This window comes from Streptopelia decaocto, assembly GCF_964273445.1.
Source record: "Streptopelia decaocto genome assembly, chromosome: 3".
Classification (NCBI taxonomy): Eukaryota; Metazoa; Chordata; class Aves; order Columbiformes; family Columbidae; genus Streptopelia; species Streptopelia decaocto.
The window spans coordinates 9264746-9284928 of NC_138656.1; the positions used below are offsets into that span (position 1 = coordinate 9264746).

Genomic DNA, 20183 nt, shown 5'->3' on the forward strand with positions numbered 1-20183 from the left:
CCATCTCCTCAGAATCAGCACATACAACAGGCCCTACTCCTGACTGTAAGGACAGAGTAGGGCCCCCTGGCCACCTCCACACTGACTTACCTGCTTGCATCTGCTCAGGGTGGTATATTCTTTTATGATATGCTTCTCTGGAGCTTAAGAAAATGATGAGATTCTCAACATTTAGAAGAAATTCACATATGAAAGTCTGTCCTTGTCTGCTCCCCTCTATTTTAAAATCCTAACTCCTTACAATCCAAATAGAAAGTTAGAGTCTCCAAACTCCAGTTTACCCAGAGTGAAAAATAAGCATCAGGAATCCCTAGCTCTTTTTGCAAGTGTTGCAATATTTCTAAGAAGCTGACAAACACTTCCTTTAGCTGGTCCATCACTCATCTTTGACATTATGTTGTCATCATTACTGGTGATGTCCAAGGGCTTTCCATATTGTACCACCAGAAAAGCGACTGGTGAACATCTCTGCATCTCAGGCCATGACAAGGGTATGCCAGATGTATATTTTAGAAAGCAGAGCACGTATCAGCCTCCTCATTGAGCCCTGTCAGAACATTTGATTAGCGGTGACATGCTGGAAATCCTAAGCAAAAAACACGGCCCATCACAACTGTTCCACCAGATCAAAGCCACATGGCCCCAGATGCTCAGCACCAAATGTAGTTTCTGAAGATCTTCAGCCACCCTGAGTGTTTCAAATCAAAAAGATTTCAGACAGGTTTGGGAGTCATGTTTTCATAGTCTCTGAGGTCTGACAGAAAAAAGATTCACATTAGACTCCACTGCTCCACTGATTTAAAAAACCCTAAAAACACTGTATTTAAATTACTTGGGATAGGTGGAAGAACAGGTTTTCTGCTCCTGCTTCAGGGCCCACAGGTTAATGGACTAATGCAATAAAACAATAGGCACAAACAACATCAGCTACTCCTGGGAGTTCCATGAAGGCCTGTGGGACAGACAGTGTCTTGAGGTCACTTCATGCTGGCAGAAACATCCTATGGGAAACCACCTGAATGCAGCACTGGGTTGTGCTTCCTTGAACTGTGATCCCCGTGTCCATTCCTCATGGCGTGGGACATCTCAGATGAGTGCAGAGCAGGGTGACATGCCACAGGGCTGAGGTGCCTCCCATCCTTTGGGAGTGGCAACAGGAGGCCAGAGGGAAACCAAGACTACGGCCTCTATGTGCAACAGGGAAAGATTCTGTCTCTGAACATCCCACTCGGAGAGGTTCTGGGGTCCTTGGAAAAGGCAGACATCCAACCCAACTTCAAAAAGGGCTCTTTATTAAAACCCAGCCATTTTCCTCAAGAAGAGCTGCTCCTCCACCTGGTTTAGCGCCAGAAGCACAGGGCTCTCAGGATCCATCGTGGTCTTGGCCGCTTCAACGAAGAACGCACGATGACAATGGTCTGAGTTGCCAGGAAGCAGATGGAGGGTTCACTGTCCTTCTCCAAGGGTTCAATGGCTGCAAGAGAAAGAAGCAGAGCCCAGGTGACCTCTCATGTCTGGTCCCCAGGAATCCCCTCCCGACCACGCTCCCTACTCACCTCTGCAGATCACAGACAGCTTCTCGTTGTCCCTCAGGTGCCGCACAGCCAGCCCTGGGCACAGAGCTCCATCAGCCCCTGCTCCCTCCCCTCATCAGGGCTGAGCCCAGGGGAGAGCAGGAGCTGAGATGGTGGGACCCAGCAAGGCAGCCACCAAGCCCACCTGTGTGGGTAGGGCTGGGAGGGGAGGCCAAGGCCCTGCACGGGGCAGCAGGGGCTCTGGCAGGCACAGGGCTGCTCCTTCTGCCAGGGCAGCGGTGGGGACTGGGGCCAGGCTGCCAAGAGAGGGACCCTGGGGACTGTGACTCACCGATGAACCTCAAGGCCACCTCTCGCAAGCTGGCCTGAGCATCCCTCAGGTACGGCAGGCTCTGAATCAAGAACTCTTGAGCTCTGCTTCTGTACTGCTCCAGCTGGAGAGAGCACAAGGGTGTGAGCACGTCAGTGTCCCTCCCCACTTGGCTGGATCAGTCTCTCCTCCCAGAAACCCCCGTTCCCCTTCCCCTCCGGCCATTCCCATGTTCCAGCCAGGAGCCCTGTGGGGCTGAGGCTGAGAGAGAGACACAGGCTGAGGAGTCCCAGGGGTGCTGAGAGCCCTCCCTCCCTCCCAGTGGGTGCAGGGAGGGCAGCAGGACTGAGAGAAGAGCCCTTGGGGGCTCTGTTCTTGAGGACAGGGAACAAGGATGCAGCCCGGGGCTGCAGCAGGACAGGCAAGGCACATCTGCAGAGCCCACAGCACAGATATGTGCCTTTGTCCAGCCTGGGCCCTGGGCCTTGGGGGTTGTCCTCACCAAGCACTCTCCAATCCTCCATTTCTGCTGTGTCTGCACCAGGTGTTCGAGCTGTTTCCATTTGAGGAGCTCTGCTGCACCAAGGAGGGCTTCCCTGGCAACCTACGGAACAGCAGAAGCTGGGAGATGGCAGCATGGTCTGGGGAAGGAGATCTGGCATCACCCTCCTCTGGGCTCCGTTCCTGGGGTGATTCTGCCCTTAGGGAGCTGAGACATGCCCTGGCCCAATCATCCAGGGGTCTCTTCCCTGTGTCACTGCTCAGCTTTGAAATCTGTACCTTGGCCACGCTCTGCGTTTGGTCACTCATGCGGAAGAAGAGCGGGAGCAGGCCAAGTCGCACCACGTTCTTCGTCTTTCTCTTGTTGTTACCCACCAACACCTTCATCAGGTCTCTGAAGAGGCTGATGGAGATCTCTCTCAGCTGGCTCAGCTCCTGGAAGGGAGAAGCACAGTAGGACCTGAACACCAGCAGCTCTCTGCCCACAGTGAGCAGAAGCTCCTGCATGGCTGATGTGAGGGGAGATGCTCCAGGGCAGCATTCTGCACACTGCAGTTGTGGGCCAGATCTGCAGCCCTGGGTCCATGAAAGGCCACTCAAGAGACTTGTTCAGGCAGTGCCTGTGCCTCAAAGTGCTCTCCCAGCCACCCAGCATCCCCCACCAGCTTCAGCAGCCATGGTGGGGAGGAGCTGTGGGAGAAGCTGGCAGGGAGAAGCTGGGCTGGGCTGCAGAACACAGAAACCATCCCACAAGAGCCTCAGGGAGAAAGCAGAGAAGAAGCCCCTGCTCCGCGTGGCTGGGCTGAAGGGCAGCTGTCATTGTCCAGTTCTCATCCACAAGGCTCAGGCTTATATATCAGCCTTACATCATCAAAAAAGGGCGGGAGAAATTCTGCCAGCAGCACAGCCATGGGGGTGGCCTCCTTCCTCTCCAGCTGAGCCATCACGTTTCTGAAGACCACCAGAGCCTTGATCTTGATAGCCTTATTGCCATACTGCAGGACCCACATCAGGTCTGGCAGCATGACCTTCATTTTTCTTGCCTGTATGAAAAAGAGAGTTGCCCTCTTGGGACCAGGTCGATGCCTGGAGAGCTCCCCAGGCAGCCATCAGGCCCCACCATGGCAGGGAGGGCCTTTGGAGCAGTCACCCCCGCACCTGACTGCCAGCCAAGGCCAAGCCCGAACCCACCGCCCCAGCCCTTGGCTGCCAACATGGCTGCCCTTGGTGACGCCCTACTCACCATCTCGTCTCTCTCTGACAGCGTCATCATGCCCCTGAGCAACAGGGAGAGCATCGTTGGTCTTCGTTGCCTCAGAAACCTACTGCCTAGGTACATGGGAGCAAACTCCCCATCTTGCAGGTCACTGCTGGCCAGTACCTGAAAGCAAGCCAGCAGTGAGCGACTGGCAGAGCTGGTGGGGGTCCTTGCACCGTGCAGCTCCTGGGGCACCAGGAGCTTTTTCCAGTAACTCACAGCCAAGTGAAGGATGGAGGCGTCCTCCCGGCGTGTATATAAGATCCTGCAGCGCCGGTCCTGGAGTTGGATGTGCAGCTCCTTCAAAATGTTCTGCAAGGTCTGGGGCACGGAGAACATCACCTCCCACAGTGCCAGGGCAGTCCTGCAAGAGAGCGCTCTGTCAGCAGGGCAGCCTGGCCACAGCAGCGTGTCCAGGCTCAGCACTGCAGGACGCTTGGGATGCCCTGGGCAGCAGCAGAGGGCTGAGCTGCTGCTCCCATGGGGCTGGCAGGAGTGCACTGGGGGGCTCTGGGCTGGTTTGCTCAGCTGCGGCTGCTGCGGGCCTGTCTGACCCCCAGCGCTGGCAAATGTGGTGGGATGGAGGGTCCTGCTCCTCGGGGGTGTCCTGCAGGATTCCTTGGCACTGGCAGCCAGAGCGTCTCCAGGCTCCTCTCCCCACAGGGAACAAGCCCTCATGGCTTTTGGGACCAGTACCTGTCTCCTGGTGGCGCGATTGTCAGCAGTGTTGAGACCACCTCCCCAGGGCATTTGTCAGCCATCTCGACAATTAGGGACTCCAAAGTCTGACGGGCTGGTGTCATGTTTATGCTCTCCAGGTTTCTGTGGATGCAGCTCGTGATCTTTGGTACCTGGAGGGGACACAGGTGAGGACGGCGCTGCCACTGCAGTGCAGCCATTTTTTCAGCTGTCCTTCCCATCCCTCTCTGCCGCCTTCATGTGGCTTCACTTTTCCGAGACACCGGGATTTGAGAGGAAAAGATGGATGGAGGGAGGAGCAAGGCCTGACAGGGCCAAAGGGCAATCCAGCCAAAGGCCACTTACATCCACCAGCCAGAAATCACAGTTTCTCTTGACCATGTTCAGCATGTTTCTGGCCACCTCCTTGTCAAAGATGCTGGAGTCTGTCATTGCCTCGATGAACACCAGGACCACATCTGCTTTGTCGGAAGGCTGGAGGTATTCTGCAAAGAACTATGGGAAGAAGGGAGGCAGCGAAGCCAAGTCACACCCAGTGCCCTGATGCTGCTGCTTAGCTGGGCAGTGCCAGCAGCCCTGCAGAGACACCCGGCAGTGCTGCAACAGTGCCTGCAGCAAAACGGGGAGCAGGGGCGGCAGTGACTACTGGGGAGCATGAGAAGAGAGGCCCCAGGGTGAGGGAGAAGGTTTGGGCTCATGGGCACAGGGTGCTGGCCCTGCCGTGAACCAGGGCTTGCTGGTGGCCAGGAGGACTGGGGCTGCTGCTGGGACACTGGAGCACACCCTCGCATCGTCCCTGCTCAGCAGGGACCATGCCAGCCCTGCTGATTGTGGAGGCCTTTGCTCACACAAGGCCCCTGCTGATGCCACAGCCAAGAGTGCCAGCCAGAGCCGGGAGCTCGTTACCTCGATAACATGAGCAGCACCCGGCGAAGAACGCAAGGAGGTGGTCTTGGCTTCACAGTCCTCCTGGAGATGTGCGTTCTCCTCTGGCAGTGTTGTGCCTAAAAAGCGGGCAAACACAGAACAGTTGGTAAGACACAGCAGCTTCCCCAGTCCCAGAAAGAGCTTTGAACTTGAAATGGCGGAGGAGAGAGGTCATGTCAGTGCAGGAGGTGGTGGAGAGTGGTGCCATGGAAAGCCTGACCTGCCTCCAGTGTACGTGTGTGAATGCTCCTGGCTGTGGAAACTCCAAGGCCCTAGAGCTCTGTGTGCAGTCCCACAGCTCAGTCCCCATGGCTGGAGTAACGTGGGGGATGCGGGGGAGGGCTCGCATGGCTGGAGTGCTGCGGGGCAGGGATACAGGACCCTCGGGAGAGACGGGAAGATGCAGCACAACTGTGTCCTGTGCTCCTAAAGAGCAGCTCAGCTACACGTGACCATCACAGTCTGGGAGAGAGCGTGGGGGTCAGGAGCAGAGGAGGGGCAGTGCTGGTGACACGGAGGTCCATCACAATGCCAAGGAAGATGAGCAGAGGTACTGGGTGATGTGGGTGTGCGGAGGGACCCATCCCACCACAGCTTCTCTTACAATGTTGCTGATGCTTGAATTGGAAGAGGAAACAAAGAGCGTCCAACGCCAAACAGCTGGTCTCTTCCTCCTTGAATGACAGGAATAGGAGGAGATGTCCTAGCAGCTGTCCAAGGATTGGCATCTGGATCTCGACATAGGAATCACTTCTGTCCTCATCTGGATCAGCCTGGGCAAAGGAGAAGGAAGAGCAGAAGGGCTGAGGGCATGTGGGGCCAAAGCCCTGAACACAAGAATGTGCCCAGGACTGGATCAAGGCAGGTCAGCGCTTTACAGGGCGCTGCAGGTCCCGTCTCTCAAAACAGCTCCACACAGGCCGAGCTGCCAGACCTGGGCTCCCCCCTTGCTCCATGGACAGTCCTGGCCGACACAGGACTGGGGCAGAGCTGGGTCCTGGCAGAGCAGGGTGCGCCTGGTCCTTACCTTCAGTGAGGAGTAGTTGGCCAGCAAGAAGCTCAGCAGCCTTATCCTGCCCACGGCCCTCTCCCTCACACACGCTCTCTCCGAGGTGGTGAAGGTCAAGAGCATCTGGGGAGAGAGAAGCTGCTGGTGAGCCTTGGGAGCAGCCACCGCTCCAGCAGAAGCAGCACTGCTCAAGTCCAGGGCTGGACTGGCCCAGTCCATTAAGGCTTCTTCTGATCTGGAACAAAGCCTGTAGTGGGGTTCCTGCCCTCAGACCCCTCGCAGGCTTGGGACAAATGCCCCGGGCCAGCCCTGTAGCCAGGCAGGAAGGCAGATGTCACCCTCTGCGGCCACTGTGCTGCAGAAGAGCCTGGCGGGCAGCCCCTGGTTCCCCAGGGAGGTGGGCACCCTCCCAGCAGCGCTCTCTGTGCACAGCACCGGGTAAGACTGTCCACTCCAGAGTGGACACCCTGTCCCCCCAGGGTGAGGAACAGCCTTTTTGAAGCCCACCCTTTGCACACGCCAGACCTGGAAGATATCCTGCATCTTCTTGCTGACTTCGGAGGCAGGAGAGTTGAGCACCAACACCACAAGCATGCTGTCCACAGCCTTCATGGACTGCAATGAAGACAATGCGTTGTAGCCATGTTTCCTGCCATCCCTCTCGCCCCCAAGAGACTGATCTGAACTCCCAGCACCAAGGGAGGAATCGTGTGCTGCTTCGCTGTGCCTGGGAGAGCCCCAAAGGCGGTCTGCTGTGGACAGAGCAGCCCATGGCACTGGACGTGGCCAGGCCCACAGGAACTGGGCGAAGGGACAACAGTGGGAAAGTAAAGCCTGTCTTGGATCTCTGGTCATAGCACAGCACGGGGTGACCTGGGAGTAGCCCAGAGGGACAGGGGCTCCTGTAGCTCTCCCAGCACTTACCATGAAGTAGAGGTAAGGTTTCAGGTCCCTCATTTCCTCTTTTGGAGGAAGCAAGAAGGCGCTAGAAAAGCAGGCCCTGATGAGGCTCATGTCTTTGCCTTCCAGCACCTCCTTCACAAAGCTGCAAAGAGAGAGGACCCAGTCAGACACTGGTGCTGGAAGCAGTGCCTGGAGGCCCCGTGCAGGTGGACATGGGGCTCTGGGGCAGGAGTCACCAGGAGGGTGGACAGGTACCTCATCTCAGCCATGGCAAACATAGTAATCCGCTGCACCACTGTGGGCAGTTGGTCCCTGGGCTCCTCTTCCAGCAGCATCTGCAAAGCACAGCCGGGATGGGACCAGGCAGCTGCCAGCACCCAGTGCCACCAGCCTCGGGCCCTGTCCAGCACTGTCCTCACAGGGTGCCGGTGCTGGGGACATTGCCCACTTCCCCAGAGCCACCGGGTATCCACTCACCTTGTTATTCTCTGCCAGCTCATATCTCTGGCAGAAGAGATCAAGGCCCTGGGACAAGTCGTTGTATGTTGCGTTTTTGAAGATCATGGCAATGCATTGAAAGAACTCCATCTTCTGTTCCTCATCCTGGCAGCCAGGGGACAGAGAGACAAACGGAGCATGAGATGGGAACACACGGCCAGCGGCACTTCAGCATGGGGGTGCAGTGCCAATTAGCGCCCTGGGAGAAGCAGCTCTGCCCAGCCAGCACCCTCCAGCAGCCCCGCAACAGAGCCCCTGTCAGCAGACACTGGCTCAGCCGCCTTCCAAATGACCACAGTTACCTCTTCTGGGCTGCTGACAACGGACACAATAGAGTCCACGTGTTCCGGTTCCACCTCAGACATGGGCAACCAGCCAGCGTCTAATAAAGGAGGAGAGCAGGGAGGGCTGCAGAGAGGGTTTGCAGGCAGGACAGAGCAGAGGAAGGAGCTCTGCCCCATGTCCATCCCAGTGCCCGCTGCCCTGGCACGGTCTTCCCATGCGTGTCACGGCTGGAGGGTGCCTGGCAGACGGGCTGAGATGCTGGAGCCAGGCAGGATGGGGAAAGCCCCCAGTGCAGCGGGTGAGGAACTCGCTTCAGACGGGCAGGAAAGGTCCCCGTCCCACAGCACGGCTGCCTCCTGCCCGCCCAGCTGCCTCTCGCTGCCAGTGCCCTGGAGCAGGAGCTGGGTCCCCTCTGCCCGAGGAAGCTGTGCTGGCGCCAGCTCCCAGCTCAGAGCAGCCCCGGACTTCAGGCAGCATAATCACCACCCATGGGAACCCCCTGCCAGCGTGAGGGGAAACGTGATCCTGGTGTGGAGCAGAGAGCGATTGCTGGGCCCCACCCTGGCCAGACAATCAGGGCCCCTCACTCACCGATCTGCAGTGGCTGGACCACATCAACCTGGTTGGGGTCCAGTGGAGATATGACCTCCTGGGGAACCTCAACCTCCTCCTGCCAGGCCACCCTGGGGCGGCTGGGGGGTCTCTCCTGCCAGGCCACCCTGGGGCGGCTGGGGGGTCTCTCCGCCATTTTGCAGACAAAGGGTAGGACTAAGGATGGGGAAGGCGGATGCTTCGGCAAAATGCCTTGGTGCTGCAGCTCTGCCAGAGGCAGCGATGAAAGGTGTGAGCTGCGCTCGTGTGCTCCTCGTCGGGGAAAGACGTGAGCTGTGCTCAGGAGCTCCTTGCTCCAAGTCTGCCAGGGGCAGCAGAGAGTCTGCCGGGGGCAGCTAGAGCTAGGTTGTGGTTGGACTCGATGATCCTAAGTGTCTCTTCCAACCAAAAAGATTCTCTGATTCTCTGAAAGACGTGGGCTACGCTCGGGGGCTCTCGCCAGCTCCGTGCTCACACCCTGTCTCGTCACCGTCCTGTCGGACAGTGTGGGCTGGGCCCGCAGCTGCGCTGAGCACTTGCAGGGCAGTGGGTGTCACCAAGTGAGGTCACAAAGGGCCCCACTGTGACCCTGCGCCTGGGGAGGGAGGCCAGGGTGTGCCCTTGGGAGGCACAGGCCGGCTCAGCCCTGGGCACCTGGGTTCTCTCAGGGTGGCCATGGCTAAATTTCAATGCCAATTTCTAAACTCATTGCTCTGAGCATAGTCTTTAATAGTCCATTGCACCGCTCCATTTTCCCAGTGGCTGGTGCATGATGGGGATGTCACAGACCCACTCAATGCCACGGTCCTTGGTCCAGACGTCTATGAGGATGTTCTGGAAATGAGTCCCGTTGTCTGGCTCAGTTCTCTCTGGGCTACCGCGTCACCACAGGACTTGCTTTTCAAGGCCCAGGACAGTGTTGCAGGCAGTGCCGTGGGACACGGTGCATGTTTCCAGCCATCCGGTGGTGGCTGCACCATTGTAAGCACAGAGCTCTTGCCGTGGCGGGTTTGTGTCAGTGCGATGTATTCAATTTGCCAGGCCTCCCCATGTTTACACTTTAGTCATCGCCCCCCATACCACACAGGCTTTGACCGCTGGGCTTGTTTGATCGTAGCACATGTTTCACAACGGTGAATAACCTGTGCAAGAGCGTGCATGGTCAAGTCCACCCCTCGACTCAGATCAGGCTGAGGAAGTTGATGAGGCCTTCTATGGGCAGCTGAGAGTGGCCTCACAGTCACAGGCCTTGGTTGTTGTGGGTGATTTTAACTTCCCTGATGTTTGCTGGAAGGACCATTCAGCCAGCCAGCCACAGTCCAGGAGGTTCCTCCAGTGCATTGATGAGAACTTCCTCATGCAGATGGTGGAGGAGCCAACTGGGAGAGGTGCACTGCTGGATCTCATCCCCACTAACGAGGAGGGTCTGGTCGAAGCAGTAAAGGTTGAGGGCTGCCTGGGTTGCAGTGACCACGAGATGGTGGAGTTCAGCATCTTGTATGGCAGGAACAGAATAGCAAGTAGAATTGCAACCCTGGACTTTAGCAGGGCTAACTTTGGCCTTTTCAAGCAATTGCTAGGGGAAATCCCATGGGCAAGACTGCTTGAAGGAAAAGGGGCCCAAGATAGCTGGATTGCATTCAGAGATTGCTTCTTCCACGCTCAGGATCAGAGCATCCCCACACGTAGGAAGTCAAGGAAGGGAGCCAGGAGGCCTGCGTGGTTGAATAGGGATCTGTTGGGTATGCTCAAGCAGAAGAGGAGAGTTTACAGGTCATGGAAGCAGGGACTGGCCACTCGGGAGGAATATAAGGCTGCTGTTAAAGGATGTAGGAAGGCAGCTAGGATAGCCAAGGCCTCCTTAGAATTACAGCTGGCGAGAGGGGTCAAGGACAGCAAAAAGAACTTTTTCAAATACATAGCAGATAAAACTAATACCAGAGGCAATGTAGGCCCACTGATGAATGGGGTGGGTGCCCTGGTGGCAGAAGATACAGAGAAGGCAGAATTACTGAATGCCTTCTTTGTCTCTGTCTACTCTGCCGGAGGCTGTCGTAGGGAGCCCTGTACCCCTGAGACCCCGGATGAAGCCAGGTCAATGGAGGAGTTTGCTTTAGTCGATGAGGACTGGGTTAGGGAGCAATTAAATAGTCTGGACATCCATAAATCCATGGGTCCAGATAGATGGGATGCATCCGCAGGTGCTGAGGGAGCTGGCTGAAGTCATTGCTGGACCACTCTCCATCATCTTTGCCAAGTCTTGGGAAAGGGGAGAGGTGCAAATGTCACTCCAGTCTTCAAAAAGGGCAAGAAGGAGGACCCGGGTAATTATAGACCGGTCAGCCTCACCTCTGTCCCTGGGAAAGTAATGGAATGGCTTATCCTTAGTGCCATCTCAAGGCATATCAAGGATAAGAGGGTCATTAGGGGCAGTCAGCATGGCTTTACCAAGGTTAAGTCATGCTTGACCAACCTCATAGCCTTTTATGAGAATGTAACAGGGTGGATGGATGATGGCAGAGCGGTGGATGCGGTCTACCTTGACTTCAGTAAAGCCTTTGACACAGTCTCCCACAGCATCCTCACAGCTAAGTTGAGGAGGTGTGGTCTAGACAATAGAGTAGTGAGGTGGGTTGCAAACTGGCTTAAGGAGAGAAGCCAGAGAGTGGTAGTCAATGGTGCGGAGTCTAGTTGGAGGCCAGTATCTAGTGGAGTGCCTCAGGGGTCAGTACTGGGGCCAGTATTATTCAATATATTCATTAACGATTTAGACGAGGGAATAGAGTGCACTATCAGCAAGTTTGCTGATGACACCAAGCTGGGAGGAGTGGCTGACACGCCAGAAGGCTGTGCTGCCATCCAGCGAGACCTGGACAGGCTGGAGAGTTGGGCGGGTAATAACCTGATGAAATTTAACACGGGAAAGTGTAGAGTTCTGCATCTGGGCAGGAACAACCCCAGGTTCCAGTATAGGTTGGGAAATTACGTATCAGAGAGCAGTGTAGGGGAAAGGGACCTGGGGGTCCTGGTGGACAACAGGATGACCATGAGCCAGCACTGTGCCCTTGTGGCCAGGAAGGCCAATGGCATCCTGGGGTGTATTAGAAGGGGGGTGGTTAGTAGATGGAGAGAGGTCCTCCTTCCCCTCTACTCCGCCCTGGTGAGGCCACATCTGGAATATTGTGTCCAGTTCTGGGCCCCTCAGTTCCAGAAGGACAGGGAACTGCTGGAGAGGGTCCAGCGTAGGACAACGAAGATGATTAAGGGAGTGGAGCATCTCCCTTATGAGGAAAGGCTGAGGGAGCTGGGTCTCTTTAGTTTGGAGAAGAGGAGACTGAGGGGTGACCTTATTAATGTTTATAAATATATAAAGGGTGAGTGCCATGAGGATGGAGCCAGGCTCTTCTCAGTGGCAAACAATGATAGGACAAGGGGTAATGGGATCAAGCTGGAATACAAGAGGTTCCACTTAAATTTGAGAAAAAACTTCTTCTCAGTAAGGGTGCCAGACACTGGAACAGGCTGCCCAGGGAGGTTGTGGAGTCTCCTTCTCTGGAGACATTCAAAACCCGCCTGGACATGTTCCTGTGCGACCTCACCTAGGCGTTCCTGCTCCAGCAGGGGGATTGGACTAGATGACCTTTTGAGGTCCCTTCCAATCCCAAACATACTGTGATACTGTGATACTGTTGGAACAGGAGTCCTAATACAATTAAAATCATAAAAGTAATTATGATCTGTTTCAGATGAAGCCACTGATGAAAATAAAGCATTAAATATTTTTCCCTATGTATTTAAGCACATTGAAGATTTCAGGCACGTACAAGTGTGATTTTACATTTATGCACTTGCACACAGGCAGACAAACCTGTGTAAAGAGATCCACTTAAAGTCACTAAAATCTTGTACTACCAGATTTCACTTACTCATACCAAGGAATTATAGTAATTTCTACACCAAGAGGATTACTTTTGAAGCAGCTTAATATAGGTATCTAACAGAAGAAAATATTGCTGAAACAGACTGTGGTATGCTACAGAGGCAGAAAAACAAACCAAAACAAACCAACAAAAAAACCCAACCAAACACACAGATGTGCTTTGGAATAGAGAAAGCAATAAAAACCCCACCAGCTACCTTCCCCCATCCAGAGCTCCTTGAGGAAAAACAAGTTAAACTTATAGTCTGTGCTCCAGTTCACTTTTTGGAAAAAAACGTGAAAGAAGAGTCAGAGATCCTCAGTGTCACAGTGCAAAACTTCCAAGCTGCTGCCAACCTTCCAACAAGCCAGGGCGAGCACAAACCTAAGATTTGGTATTATAATTCCAATTCCCTCCACCTAAGGGCACACAGGAGCACATGAGTAGTGAGCCCACTGCCCAAGGACCCGGGTGGGTGGATGCTCCAAAGGCACCGGTGCTCCACAGGGTCAGGTCAGGAGTGGACAGGAAAGGATTTGTTGTGTAATTGTCTCCCAGGGGATGAGAGACCAGCGTGAGATACAGGAATAAAATTAACTCCAGCCACAGGGGAGCAAGATGAGGAAAAACAATGGATAAGTAAATGACACACTACAGAGAAATGCGATTTGTCTGCTGCCTCAGCAGATTTCAGTAAAGTCAGCAATACAACTGTGTCCAATTGATCATTTCCAACTAGGGTTCCTACCTTGTTTTGGAAATAAGTTTTAATTAAAATGCAGAAAGTCAGTGATGTTACCTCCCATTGATCCTCATGATCTTCTCATGAGTCCTATTTTACCTCTAAAATGAAATGATGTGAAGAATTTTCCCTTTGACAAGACATATTCCAGTCAGTCCTGCCATGGCGCTTTGACTGCATTTCTCCAGTATCTAACACAGCAAAACCTCATCTGCTGTTACATAAACCAGTGTGATCTGAAAAGACAGATTTGAAAAGAGGGAAAAACCAGGTTTCAGACAGAATTTATATTTAGGAAGACACCTATTGTTGAGGTGAAACAAACACAAGAAGTAAAGCATTTCAAAGGTCTTCATTACTCTGTCCATTACATTGTCCTGTCCTTTCCTGTCAAGAGTCCACTCACATGCAAGAAAAGCAGGTGACTCACAAACATGATGCTCCCTTCACCTTTTCCACTGCATTGGACCAGCGTTGAGAGGCTACGAAGCAGTTCAGGATTAGAAAAGGTGCAAGGCAGGTCCACCACAGAAGTACCTGTTCCAAAGGCTTATTTACTACATCATAACCGACCTCCAATTATTGACATTAATGGTTTGCATGACAGTAAGACTGAGGGATCAGCTGGAGAGCCACAGGGCCTGAGACCCATCATAAAGGAAAGAAAAGAGCTTGCAATCCAAGCCACAGAGCAGGAAAAAAGGATTTACCTTCACACTGCAGATGGAGCAGCACACCACAGCCAGAATGAAGTGACTTGTTGAAGAGGATCTAAAGCAGGAACTGAACACAGTTTTCTCACATCTCAGTCCATTCCCTGAACCATAGCTGATCGTTTCCCACACTGCCTTGGAAGATTTTCACTACTAAGTTCCTTTGAGGTTCCTGCGTTTTGGCCCCATCCCACACAGCCCTGTGTGTATTTCACTTCCCTTCGTCTGAGCTGGCTGTAACAAACGCTCTTTCCATGGCCTCGCTGAAGCACTCTGTGGACAGGCATCTGCTATCCTGTCAAAGAAACAGGGCCCTAAAGTCCAGCTACTTTCTGCTCCTCACACCAATGCTGACAACCCTGATGTCTCATTAGTGGAGAAACGTTCTTTCCCAACCTCAGGGATGCTCTGGCTAAGCAGCTGCCCTCCCAAGGAATGTGCAGTCGAAGCGAGTCAGACAAGCTCATTTGTACTGACTGCAAAAGCCATGTGCCTCTTCACTTCATCCAGAGACTCAGGCAAAACCATCTGCATACATATATATTCTGTGCCTCTGCCACTTTCCAGGTGTAGGTCAAAGTCATCTTAGTTCAAGAACCTTCCGCCCTGAGAATCATAGAATCATGGAATAGTTTGGGTTGGAAGGGACCTTTAAAGCTCATCCAGTGCCACCCCTGCCATGAGCAGGGACGTCTTCACCAGATCAGGTTGCTCAGAGCCCCATCCAGCCTGGCCTGGGATGTCTCCAGGGATGGGGCATCCACCACCTCTCTGGGTAACCTGGGACAGGGTTTCACCACCCTCATTCCAAAAAATTTCTTCCTCATGTCCAGCCTGAACCTCCCCTCCTTCAGTTTAAAACCATCACTCCTTGTCCTGCCATAACAGGCCCTGCTAAAAAGTCTGTCCCATCCTGCTTATAGGCCCCATTTAAGCACTGAAAGGCTGCAATAAGGTCTCCCTGGAGCCTTCTCCAGGCTGAACAACCCCAGCTCTCTCAGCCTGTCCTCCCAGCAGAGCTGTTCCAGCCTCTGATCACTTCTGTGGCTCCTATGGCCCCTCTCCAACAGGTCCATGTCTGTCCTGTGCTGAGGAACCAGAGCTGGACACAGCACTCCAGATGGGCCTCACCAGAGCAGAGCAGAGGGACAGAATCACCTCCCTGACCTGCTGGACATGCTCCTTTGATGCAGCCCAGGATACAATTGGCCTCTGCGCTGCAAGCACACATTGCCGGCTCATGTCCAGTCTTTCATCCACCAGCATCCCCAAGTCCTTCTCTGAAGGGCTGCTCTCAACCCCTGCCCATACATATGTTGTCTTCTCTGACCGTGTGGTGTCTCTCCATCTCCATCTCTTCAGCTGGTTCCCTTCATGCTTTACCAGCCTTACAGTCACACCAAATCTGTTACCAAAGCGTAACCCTCCAGTCCTCCTTGCTGCCCATGATCTCTTCACCTCTGCAAGTGTCTCCAAGATCCCTTCCACTTCTTCCACAACCTTCGAAGCTTAAAACACATCATTAGCACTCAATGTCTTTTTGCTCTGCTTCTGGGGAGGTTTCCCAGCTCCAAACACCTTCTCCGCCAGCAGACTCAGCTGGATTGATTTCCCTTCAACTCTCCCAGTGTCCACAAGGGATCCCACTTGAACCAAGGCCAGAGCCCCTGCTTGGGGAACGGCATCAGCCATCTGCTGTCAGGCTTGTGCTTTCTGCTCAAAGTGCGACATTCAGCCATGCACTGGGACTTCGGAGTCACAGTCAGAATTAATAAGGTACATAAGGGCATCTTTTCCCTTCTCACCTTTCATTATCACACCTCTATTATGTGTGTTTATGCAGGCATTTTCTTGATGTTGACTGAGATATACGCAGTCTAATCACACTGTAGTATATTATTTTTCACCATTTGTTTTCAGGCTGGAAAAATGCCATAAAAACTGTGACGAAAATTGAGAACAGATCCTTTCAGCTGGTGTAAATCTAGATATCTCCATTGATTTTAGTGGATTTATGCCAATTTCAACAAAATGAAGATTCAGCCCTTAAAATATCAAGTCATGTGTTTTGCACATCTTCAATATTCTTCATAAATTATATAACATAATTTTGATTTCATAGAAAGTTGAGCAACAAGATGTTTTTGCACGGAAAGAAATTAATCACAAGATCTTACTAATCCCGGACAAGTTTCTTTGCATTTGACACTGGTGCAATACTTGGAAATGAGAGTGGAAAAACGGAATGGTCCCATCCCCAGCAACATAAGCTCTAACCAAAAAATGGGTAGATGAGGTCACACGCTAAGGATTTCATACTATCTTTATTGAACTACTATGTGTTGCTTCCCTGCCTTGATTTTTAAATGTAGGTGACAAAGATCACTGTAATCTACATTTAATGAAACATCATATCTCCTGTGTATTCTCATCGATCGTATCTTTTCCTATCAAGAGAATATTGTGCTTTTGAATTGACAGAGGTTCCTTTCCTGAAGAAACTTGTGCTGTCTGCCAGAGATTTTCTTGTTATATGCTTGGAGAGTCTGCTCCACTTGTAATTAGAGTCAAACTATCAGGGACTCTTTGAACAACAAAATAGCTGTCCAGTAGCAAAATTCAGTCAACACAATGCACCTTGCACTGCCTCCTTTGTAAGTGTCAGACTGCTGGGATTGGTCTTTTGCTGGAGATTCACTTTGAGAACAGAAAGGTAAAAATTAATAAAGTGAATGATTTCTTTTTTTAAAAAAAAAAGGGGGGGGGGGGGGGCGTGTAGAGGGGGCAGGATTTGCTGAAAGAACAAGCTTGGTGAGAACCTGATAAAAACTACCCAGAATTGTATGCAAGCTGAACCACCCCCGGTAGCACTCCGGGGTGGTTCAGTATTCAAGTAAATATTCAGTAAATATTCAAGTATATTTATTGCAAGCAGGAATTCCAAATACTCAGAATTGCTTTTCAAGCCAGGCTTTTGCCCAAGCCCTTTTCTGAACAGGGACAGCATTAGGATGCCCTGGAGCCTCCCTCTTTAGTAGGAAGATTCTCCTCAATCAGAAGACTCCTGATTTTGAATTCAGAATCTCCTCAATTAGACTTGTTGTCGCTATAACTCTTTTGCACACCACAACTCCTCCTTTTGCAAATAAAATAATTGTATTTGGTTGCTTGTTTCAGAAATACGTTGATATTTCTTCAAAGTTTTGAAAACAGCAATAGATGCTGCGAATTCCCTAATGTACTTTGCATGTCAGAATTTAACCAGCCACACTGAAACTGCCAAGTTGGGACCTAGTGCTTTGACAAGTGTTATTTAATGCTGTGGTCAGAGATGATGATGTTTGCAACATGATCCTGCTGGGGGGGGTCAGGTTCTAAGAGGACTGACAGACTGCACTTCATCTGCTAGAGCAAATCCACAGTATCCAGTGGATGTTTCCTGGATTCCTTATTCCTTATCCTAAGGAACAAGCCTGTCTCAGCTCAGAAAAGTACCAGATGTCATCTAGAGCCTTTTGGGAACTTTCTCAACTCTTTCCTCCTTTTTGAGTTTTCACCGGTCTCCTCTGTGCAGGTCGGAGTCACATTTTCCTTCTTCCTTTCTTTACACCGCTCAGCCTGCGGGAGGGAGCTGTGCCTTAGTCATGGCTGTGCGGACAGAAAGGCCCCAAATTTGTGGGTCACCCCCACCTTTGTTTGACAGCGGCCTGAAAGCACAAAGGTTTCTGTTAAATTCAACATTATAGCAAACATCTCTGTGTCATTCTGTTTACATAGGTGAGGATTTTAGACACCCATCTGGCTGCATCTTTTAGTACTCAACTCAGCATTTTCATCTGACCAAAGAAATAAAAGTCCTGATTTTTTTTTCAGGGTACAAAAGAGGGAGAGCCTTGAGCTGGTGCTACTCACTCCAGCCTTCAATCTGCCCTGAGAACTGCGAGACTAACTTAAAATCACCACTGTATTTGTTTGGAGTTCTTGATTTGCTTTCCACTTTTTTATACGCTTATTAGTAAACAGACAGTTTCCTGCACTTCATCCCTAAATCAATGAAAACCAAAATCCTGCCGTTTTTTGAATCAAGGGGGCATCCAAAGCAAAACAACATCACACTTGACTCCGGGCTTTCTAAAAAATATCAAACAGCAGATTTTGCAGCCCTTTTTCTCATTAGCCAAATACAACCAGCCTAAAAAGTGACCTTAGCAGTCATATCAAAACAGCAGGAGGTCTTCCTTTCTACACACAATCAAAGAGGGACTACGGACCACTGAAATAAAACCCCTCATCTCAGTAAAGAATCATTGAGCTTGTTCCTTGCTTTTGGGAGGCGAGAAATGCAGCAAGAACAAAGCGTCCAGTTATGTCTGTTCTGGAACTTGCCAAGCACTTGGGATCAGGTGCTCCAGATGAGGCACCAACAGAGCAGCTAAACATGAATTCCACTCTATGCCGTTGTCTCAGGCTTTGAGGAACAGCAAGTAACAAGATTAAAAGTTTTGAGTCAAACCAAAACCAAAAATATAGTCTACGACTCTGAAATTTTGGCCCAGGTGGAAGTAAAATTTATGGTGCCTACACTGTTTTCTTCATAATATTCCCTAAGGCTCCAAACCAGCGAATGCCTGCACCTCCTCAGACCTGCCTTTTGGTCCTGAGCCCTCACAGCAAAAGTTTTCTTCACCAATGCTCTAGTCCACCTTCCCCCCGCCAGGGAGAACACAGCCGCAACCCCCCGACAATCTATTTTCTACACTTTATTACATTTATATTATTATATAAATAATATTTATTATTTAATATATTTATTATTATTTAATATTTATTATTTAATATAATATTTTTATTATATTTTATTATTATATTCTACACCACACCTGTGGAGGTGTTGCCAGAAGTTTGAGTACTGGTCCAAATGGAACAGCAACACTTGCTTCTTTTCTCCTACAAGTACCAGACACTACAAAGACCTTTTTCTCTGTGCTGTACTTATACCCGACCTTCCAAAAAGGATCCAGTGCATACCTTTGAAAAGCAAAGTTATTAATTATAATGCAAAGCCTGCCTGATTCTCAATCTGAAATAATTTCAAAATTTTAAGTATACACAAAACCTGTAACACTTAAACATTCACACCCATATCTTCACCCAGAAGGCTCTTGAAGCATCTTTCCCAAGGCAGGGTTGTTTGGGTTTTTTTTTCCTACATCTTGTCAGAGATATGAAATGAAATGAAATATTGGTGTCTTCCATTTGTGAGTTGATTATAGCTAATGGTCTCATCCTAATCATACAATTTTTTTCTTCTTTTTTTTTACTTTGTATTATCCAATCATGGAATGCAGCAGGACAAAACACAGCCTTTATTCTTTATTTCATTCAATATACTAAGTATTCTGAGTAGCCCTTACTGACAATCTGATTTCTCACAAAGGAGCATTTGCAAGGTGAAAGACGGATATTCTGCGAAATATTTTACTTGTCATCAGTTTTGTGTTCTTACATCTCAGACCGAGACATCCTCTGACAGATAAGTTCAGTCATCAGAGGCAGGACGAGCAATGCCTTGCTCAAAGGCTAGACCACACTGCTCCCGTGTGGCTTCTGAGGAAAATAAAATGGGCCGAAACAACGCTGTTCTACAGCGAAACTCTTGGTCTGCCACTTGTATAAATCAGGAACCTCATGTGGCAGTATGCATTCTCTTGACAAAATAAAAATGACAGTGGCAAGATTCGAGCAGAGACTTTTTTTAAGCCACTGTAATATTAGTGTTAGTACTAAATTCCCTTGGCTGGTGAGGCATCAACGCTTGGCAATTAGCACAGGGCAAACTATTTTGCACCAGAAGTGAAAAAAGAAAGTATTCTCTACCTACTGAGATCTCAGGCTCTAAAATCAGAGGGCTGGTTTGCTTCACACACAGAATAGAGATCCATGAGATACCTGCTGCAGTGAGGCAGCACCAGCTTCCACGAGAAACGCTGCACGTCAGCACCCAGGGACACGGTCGGTGTCAGGAAGAGTTTGCCACGGGGCTGCTCCTCTCACCCATCAGACAGTGGGCACGAGTCCTGCAAGGATTCCATCCCAAATGCTGCACACGTTTTTAGTAGGACTGCAAATATTTTCTGTCCTGAGAGACAAGTTTGAGAAGTCAAAGGCTACCAATGACAATGTGCCACCCTGGCAGAGCGTGCTTCCAGGATCAGGTCCTTAATTTGTGAATTATTTAATCCATAATACACATTTACATCAGCTGAGGTGACATATAGAACAGCAAAATTGC

General features: G+C 51.0%; 1 protein-coding gene across 1 annotated transcript in view; it reads right to left on the bottom strand.

Annotated features, from left to right (window-relative positions):
• Nucleotides 1-1340: 1340 nt before the first annotated feature.
• LOC309437570 (uncharacterized protein) overlaps nucleotides 1341-20183 on the bottom strand; it is a gene marked incomplete at its 3' end in the record, with an annotated part of 129404 nt that continues 110561 nt past the window's right edge. Inside the window, exons 3-17 of the mRNA XM_082048113.1 lie at nucleotides 7943-8022; nucleotides 7620-7745; nucleotides 7398-7477; nucleotides 7164-7284; nucleotides 6765-6854; nucleotides 6258-6362; nucleotides 5835-6003; nucleotides 5210-5307; nucleotides 4649-4798; nucleotides 3590-3727; nucleotides 3213-3389; nucleotides 2626-2781; nucleotides 2348-2449; nucleotides 1867-1969; nucleotides 1341-1474 (exon numbers count right to left, since the gene is read on the bottom strand). Of these exons, the coding sequence (XP_081904239.1) occupies nucleotides 1341-1474; nucleotides 1867-1969; nucleotides 2348-2449; nucleotides 2626-2781; nucleotides 3213-3389; nucleotides 3590-3727; nucleotides 4649-4798; nucleotides 5210-5307; nucleotides 5835-6003; nucleotides 6258-6362; nucleotides 6765-6854; nucleotides 7164-7284; nucleotides 7398-7477; nucleotides 7620-7745; nucleotides 7943-8005 (1812 nt within the window). The 5' untranslated portion in view covers nucleotides 8006-8022. The remainder of the gene's footprint in view (nucleotides 1475-1866; nucleotides 1970-2347; nucleotides 2450-2625; nucleotides 2782-3212; nucleotides 3390-3589; nucleotides 3728-4648; nucleotides 4799-5209; nucleotides 5308-5834; nucleotides 6004-6257; nucleotides 6363-6764; nucleotides 6855-7163; nucleotides 7285-7397; nucleotides 7478-7619; nucleotides 7746-7942; nucleotides 8023-20183) is intronic.